At 43.5% G+C, this 7,500-nt stretch overlaps 1 protein-coding gene across 2 annotated transcripts; it reads right to left on the bottom strand.

The window, feature by feature from the left end:
- LOC110526598 lies at positions 1–2,757 on the bottom strand. Of its 2 annotated transcripts, none has more exons than XM_021607699.2 (7): positions 2,600–2,757; positions 2,143–2,249; positions 1,884–1,994; positions 1,719–1,772; positions 1,444–1,605; positions 1,076–1,198; positions 1–630 (listed from the first exon to the last, which is right to left on the bottom strand). In XM_021607699.2, exons 1-7 carry the CDS (start codon positions 2,604–2,606, stop codon positions 595–597), a joined length of 600 nt encoding a protein of 199 aa, XP_021463374.2. In that variant the 5' UTR covers positions 2,607–2,757; the 3' UTR covers positions 1–594. The 2 variants fall into 2 exon arrangements, with proteins under 2 accessions (XP_021463374.2, XP_036836873.1); XM_036980978.1 differs by having other exon boundaries at positions 2,573–2,747.
- Positions 2,758–7,500: the final 4,743 nt, after the last annotated feature.

Genomic DNA, 7,500 nt, shown 5'->3' on the forward strand with positions numbered 1-7,500 from the left:
TAGGGTACATCGTATCAAAGTTTTTAATTACAAAAAGAGTTCCATCAGGTGACTTATACAAAACATTATGAACACCTGTTCGTTCCTTGACATGATCTGATCAGATCAGTCCAAGTGAAAGTTATGATCCCTTATTGGTGACACTTGTTAAATCCCCTTCAGTCAGTGTAGATGAAGGGGAGGAGACGGGTTCAATAATCATTTTTAAGCCTTGAGACAATTGAGACATGGATTGTGTATGTGTACCATTAAGAGGGTGAATGGGAAAAACAAAAGATTGAAGTGCCTTTGAACGGGGTATGGTAGTAGATGCCATGTGCACCGGTTTGTGTCAAGAACTGCAGCGCTGCTGGGTTTTTCACGCTAAACAGTTTCCTGTGTATATCAAGAAGGGTCCACCATCCAACGGACATCAAGCCAACTTGACTCAGCTGTGGGGAGCACAGTGTTCTTAATATTTTATGCACTCAGTGTATGTATAGATATATAGGCCTACAATATTTTAGTTAATGGAAGAATAACACATGTTTTTGCTGGTTAGTGAGAGGGTTGGATCTCTTGTCTTGATTGGTCCTCAAACTGGATCTCTCCTCATTATTGAGCAGGAGGAACTTGGACTGTGATCACCGGCTGGAAGATAGTACTCACACACTCAATTAAGACATTATAACCGTCATGTTATAACAACATTCAATCACTGATTATAATTCAGATGTTCTGTTCAGTATCTGGTCAAATGCAATATTTGAACGATGAGAACAGGCCACTACCTCATTCTAGACACACCATAGACATAGTATTGGTAGGCCTCCAACCAAACTTTGTATTTCAAGGTGATGTCTGTTGTCAGAAGGCAAGGACTGCATGGGACCAGAAATTGGCCTAGTCATTTACAACTCACTGGAACATTTTCTTTCCCTTGTCGTTCCCATCATAAGCCAAATCATGATAATTCTGTGATAAAACCCCAATTTAGACTGTCCCACTGACCAATGGATCCGTCTGGTATTTGCCAGAACTGACCTATGGCCAGTCCATTTCTGATTTTAGAAGTTCCATTTCTACACTGACTCACCATTCGTTGTCCTGGAGAGCAGCAATTGACCACCTTGCAGCAGTAGGCAGCGAGCGTGACAGAGATAGCGATGAGAGCAGTATTTATCAGGACCAACTCAGCAAGGTAATGTCCAGTAGAAGCCTGTTGACAAGAATTGGAGCAATGTGTACTTTGTTTCATGTGTTTATTCCTATTGTATGACATATTTTCCTTCCTTTACACATTTAATTTGTAATATTTGCATGAGACATTTGATAGGACATTCTTAATCTCAGCCCACTTTATCATCCAATATGATCATCCCTGTTTGAACATCCCCTTTTTCAATGTCAATTTACATTAAAGTATTTCCAACACATACTGACATATTGTCTGTACATACTCACAGTGATTGAATAGCAAGAATCATTGTGATCGGTGCTGTTGACTTCAACGTATATCCAGCAGCCATAACCATGTCTGTGTCCAGCCATGTCTGACACAGAGAAGATCAAGTTGATCACTGACGCTACACAGGCCACCACCTGCATCCCCAGACAGGCCTTCAGCTGAGACAGAGGGGGGAGAAGAGAGCAGCTGAGAGCAGAATAAATGCCACTGATACAGTATATCTCACCTGTTTTGTCAAAGAACATCTACGCCTACAAATTGCATAACTTACAGTGGGAAGATGGAGATTCTGTGCAGCTATGGCCAAACTACCAGCTATGATCACCTGTAGTGAACACAACAGTAAAAGTCACATCAAACACTCAACTCTTTCATTTGCTTGTCTTTTAATATCAATCAAGTGAGTGCAGGGGGCACATGTATGGTGGCCACTCACAAACACTGATCCAATAACATGTGTTAAATCTTCAACCACCATGCTCATGCTGTTGTCGAACATGACAATGACAGAACTGATATAGAACACACTGAGGGCAATCTGAGTCACCTGAGGGGGGAGGAGAGAGGAGTGAAGTAAACTGAGCTACATATAACATAAAATAACATTTCATAAATCATAATACATTATAGTGACCTTTAAATTGATTGCCAGAATACACAGACCACACTTCATTTATTTGCTCAGGATGATTTACCCCCAATGCTTTGGGTTCAGACTCCAGGTACTTCTGTTTTTTGTGAGGAGTTCTCTGAAAAGTCACTGCGACAAGGGGACCCTCTGCACCAGGCACGGCCTCTTCATCTGAAAATAACATTTGAGTAAACAGTCTTGCAATAGACTGTTGAACCTACTGCAATTCAATCCAATTGATCAAATAGATTGAAATGTTCTTTGGAAGAGCATATTGTGCAGATTGCTGTTCACATGCAAAGGTTCTTAACTATTACATTTCCTCAGTGCAGGACAAGACATTCTAACTGATGGTTTTTACTGGCATTATTGTAGTTTATGTCTGTGTTCAAAATGCCACTCTAAGTCGTGTCAGAGGAAGGCTCAAAAAAGATTGCGTTTGTTTTTAAAGCAAACATGCAGATCAGAGTCCAGATTGTCTTGTTTTTACTAACCATGCAATGCAATGATATTTGTTTTACCTGCCATAACTGTTGGATGTTATTAAGATCTCAGAAATTTTCGATAATCTTTCAAATAGTCTACTTTTGACTTCCTTGACGAAATTCAGAGCAAAACCACCAACGCCCCTAAACTCTTTGTGTGCCCCGTTATTTTTTATCAAATCCCGCCCCCTTGTTGTTAGAGGAATTTGACCCCTCTCTACACACTCTACACATTTGACCCCTCCCACACACTCCTCCCCTTAACTGTTAGATGTCCTCAGTGCAGGACAAGAAATTCTAACTGATGGTTTTTACTGGCATATTGTTGTAGACTATGTCTATGTTCATAATGACATCCTAAGTAGTGTCAGAGGAAGGCCCAAAAAATTGTCAAATGGCCACCCGGACAACTTGGCAGTAAGACTGCTGAACAATTAATCACATGGCCATCTGGACTATCATCAGCATAGCAGTGGAAGTGAACTTTACGATGTTGCAAGATCTCGCCCAGGGGTAGGAGGAATATGGATTCTTCTGACAATAACTATTCATGATTGAGGAAGGTTTTTGCACATTAAATGATTGATTTACAGGAATGAGGTCCAATATTTGAATCATCAATTAAATGTATTCATAAACCTATTGCTTAAAGCTACATGGTTCACTACAAATCACTTATCAATCCATAATCATTTAGCAGTTGTGAGATGGATGCCTACTTTAAGTAATAATGAGAGTGTATCTAGTCACACTACATCAAGCTGCCTTCAAACATAAATAACTAATACACAATGATAAATGCAGTATCAACATTGTTCTGAAACATGTTGGCTGGAGTTATGCTGTTATCTAATAACCAATACCGCTAGACTGTAATTACACAGCAGTTACATAGCAGTTACATAGCAGTTATTATGGAAGTACAAAGTGATACCATGTTCCCTAATTTGTTTTAAAGTGAACAGTAAGAAAACATTTTTATCCAGCCTGGCACTATCACACCTGAATTGACTGGCCAATGAAGTACAAATCCATTGATACAGCCTAATGCAATTTGTTGTATCTGCCTGAGATAGAGTTCAAATCGACAGCAGATCTGCAATAATATCACACAATCTTCAGCGATAACACTCATACTATGATCCTATCACCAATATATACTTATTAGCTTTCACTTTAAATTAGAAACAGCAATATATACAAAGGTCATACATTTATGGAGGCGTGCCCAGGGAGAAGGAGAGCTGATCCTTTTTTTTGTTTTTTTTGTTCACCTTTATTTAACCAGGTAGGCTAGTTGAGAACAAGTTCTCATTTGCAACTGCGACCTGGCCAAGATAAAGCAAAACAGTGTGACACAGACAACAACACAGAGTTAGACATGGAGTAAACAATAAACAAGCCAATTACACAAACAAGTCAATGGCACAGTAGAGAAAGGAAAGTCTATATACAGTGTGTGCAAAAGGCATGAGGAGGTAGGCAATAAATAGGCCACAGGAGCTAATAATTACAATTGAACAGATTAACACGAGTGATAAATGTGCAAGTAGAGATACTGGTGTGCAAAAGAGCAGAAAAGTAAATAAAATAAAAACAGTATGGGGATGAGGTAGGTAGATTGGGTGGGCTATTTACAGATGGACTATGTACAGCTGCAGTGATCGGTTAGCTGCTCAGATAGTTGATGTTTAAAGTTGGTGAGGGAAATATAAGTCTCCAACTTCAGCGATTTTTGCAATTTGTTCCAGTCACTGGCAGCATAGAACTGGAAGGAAAAGCGGCCAAATGAGGTATTGGCTTTGGGGATGATCAGTGAGATAAACCTGCTGGAACGTGTGCTACGGGTGGGTGTTGTTATCGTGACCAGTGAACTGAGATAATGCGGAGCTTTACCTAGCATAGACTTATAGATGACCTGGAGCCAGTGGGTCTGGCGACGAATATGTAGCGAGGGCCAGCCGACTAGAGCATACAGGTCGCAGTGGTGGGTGGTATAAGGTGATTTGGTAACAAAACGGATGGCACTGTGATAGACTGCATCCAGTTTGTTGAGTAGAGTGTTGGAAGCTATTTTGTAGATGACATCGCCGAAGTCGAGGATTGGTAGGATAGTCAGTTTTACTAGGGTAAGTTTGGCAGCGTGAGTGAAGGAGGCTTTGTTGCGAAATAGAAAGCCTATTCTAGATTTGATTTTTGATTGGAGATGTTTAATATGAGTCTGGAAGAAGAGTTTACAGTCTAGCCAGACAACTAGGTATTTGTAGTTGTCCACGTATTCTAAGTCAGAGCCGTCCAGGGTGGTGATGCTAGTCGGGCGGGTGCGGGCAATGAACGGTTGAAAAGCATGCATTTGGTTTTACTAGCGTTTAAGAGCAGTTGGAGGCCACGGAAGGAGTGTTGTATGGCATTGAAGCTCGTTTGGAGGTTAGTGAGCACAGTGTCCAAGGAAGGGCCAGAAGTATACAGAGTGGTGTCGTCTGTGTAGAGGTGGATCAGGGAATCGCCCGCAGGAAGAGCGACATCATTGATATATACAGAGAAAAGAGTCAGCCCGAGAATTGAACCTGTGCTACCCCCTTAGAGACTGCCAGAGGTCCGGACAACATGCCCTTTGATTTGACACACTGAACTATCTGTAAAGTAGTTGGTGAACCAGGCGAGGCAGTCGTCAGAAAAACCAAGGCTATTGAGTTTGCCGATAAGAATACGGTGATTGACAGAGTCGAAAGCCTTGGTTAGGTCGATGAAGACGGCTGCACAGTACTGTCTTTTATCGATGGCGATTATGATATCGTTTAGTACCTTGAGCGTGTCTGCCGGATTGCACAGCGGAGAAGGTACGGTGGGATTCGAAATGGTCATTGATGTGTTTATTAACTTGGATTTCGAAGACTTTAGATAGGCAGGGCAGGATGGATATAGGTCTGTAACAGTTTGGGTCTAGGGTGTCACCCCCTTTGAAGAGGGGCATGACTGCGGCAGCTTTCCAATGTTTAGGGATCTCAGACGGTAAGAAAGAGAGGTTGAACAGGCTGGTAATAGGGGTTGCAACAATGGCGGCGGATAGTTTTAGAACTAGAGAGTCCAGATTGTCTAGCCCATCTGATTTGTACTAGTCCAGGTTTTGCAGCTCTTTCAGAACATTTGCTGTCTGGATATGGGTGAAGGAAAAGCTGGGGAGGCTTGGGCGAGTAGCTGCGGGGGGGCGGAGCTGTTGGCCGGGGTTGGAGTAGCCAGGAGGAAGGCATGGCCAGCCGTTGAGGGAGGCATGGCCAGCCGCTAGTTGGACCCTGGAGGCGCACTGGAGGGCTGGTGCGTGGTGCCGGCACTGGTGGTACCGGGCTGTGGACACGCACCTCAGGGCGAGTGCGGGGAGGAGGAACAGGGCGTACTGGACTGTCGAGGCGCACTATAGGCCCGGTGCGTGGTGCCGGCACTGGTGGTACCGGACTGGGGACACGCACCTCAGGGCGAGTGCGAGGAGCAGGAACAGGGCGTACTGGACCCTGGAGGCTCACTGTAGGCCTGGTGCGTGGTGCCGGAACTGGTGCTACCGGGCTGGGGACACGCACCTCAAGGCGAGTGCGGGGTGGGGCACAGGATACACTGGACCGTGGAGACGCATTGGAGATCCAGAACATAGAGCTGGCTCAATACGTCCTGGCTGAATGCCCATTCTAGCCTGGCAAATGCGAGGAGCTGGAATAGAGCGCACCGGGCTAGAATAGTGCACTGGAGACACCGTGAGCATCTCTGCATAACAGGTGCCTGACCAGTTACACGCTCCCCATGGTAAGCACGAGGAGTTGGCTCAGGTCTCTTACCTGACTCAGCCAATCTCCTCGTGTGCCACCCCCCCAAAGAAAATATTGGGGTTGCCTCTCGGGCTTCCGTGCTGGCCATGTACCTTCATATCTTCGCTGTTCCTCTATTCTCCTGTATTTCTCCTCGTAGTATCGCCGTTCCGCTTTCGCTGCCTCTAACTCCTCCTTAGGACTGTAATACTCCCCCGGCTGTGTCCAGGGTCCTGCTCCATCTAATATCTCCTCCCAGGTCCATTTCCCCATTAAGCGCTGTTCCTCCTTTTCACGCTGCTTGGTCCTGGTTTGGTGGGTTATTCTGTCACGTTCGTCATAACGAGGAGAGCAAGGCGCAGTGTGATAAGAATACCTTCTTTATTTACACGAAGAACACTAAACAAACTAACATAACAACAAAATGACCGTGATGCTATAAGACACAAGTGCTGACAGGCAACTACACATAGACAATAACCCACCAAACCAAAATGGAAAATTGCAACCTAAATAGGATCCCCAATCAGAGACAACGATAAACAGCTGTCTCTGATTGGGAACTAATTCAGGCCACCATAGACCTACATATACCTTGGCATTCTAAAACCCCATAGATATACAAAAACCCTAGACAGGACAAAAACTAAACCAACCACCCATGTCACACCCTGACCTAACCAAAATAATAAAGAAAACAAAGATAACTAAGGTCAGGGCGTGACACATAGCTGACAAATGCACCCAAGTGTATTTTTCTCTCGTGCACTCTCTCTCACTCTCTCTCTTTTGAAATCCCCATTTTGTGTATTGTGTTGGCCCGCTAGGGACCTGTTTTATCGTACTAAGTTCTAATCAATAGCCTAGACTCTGTGTTTATGTAAGTGTATCTTATATTATCATTTTAGCTTGTTAGCAAATCAATAATCTACTAAATTGGTGGGGTACGGATTTATTTGATGAGACTTTGGTTTGTGCAGATTCTCAGATTATGTGACGTTCAGACTGAGACTGTAGAGGAAATGTATTAATTAGCGGCTGTTGTAAAATCGATACTCTGATATTGTTTGAGTTATTTTGGGAAATAGAAAGTCAATAAAACTAAACTTTCCCATGGTGCCCCAGGTTAATGAGTTAATA

Source organism: Oncorhynchus mykiss, chromosome 6 (assembly GCF_013265735.2).
Source record: "Oncorhynchus mykiss isolate Arlee chromosome 6, USDA_OmykA_1.1, whole genome shotgun sequence".
In the NCBI taxonomy this organism is placed as follows: Eukaryota; Metazoa; Chordata; class Actinopteri; order Salmoniformes; family Salmonidae; genus Oncorhynchus; species Oncorhynchus mykiss.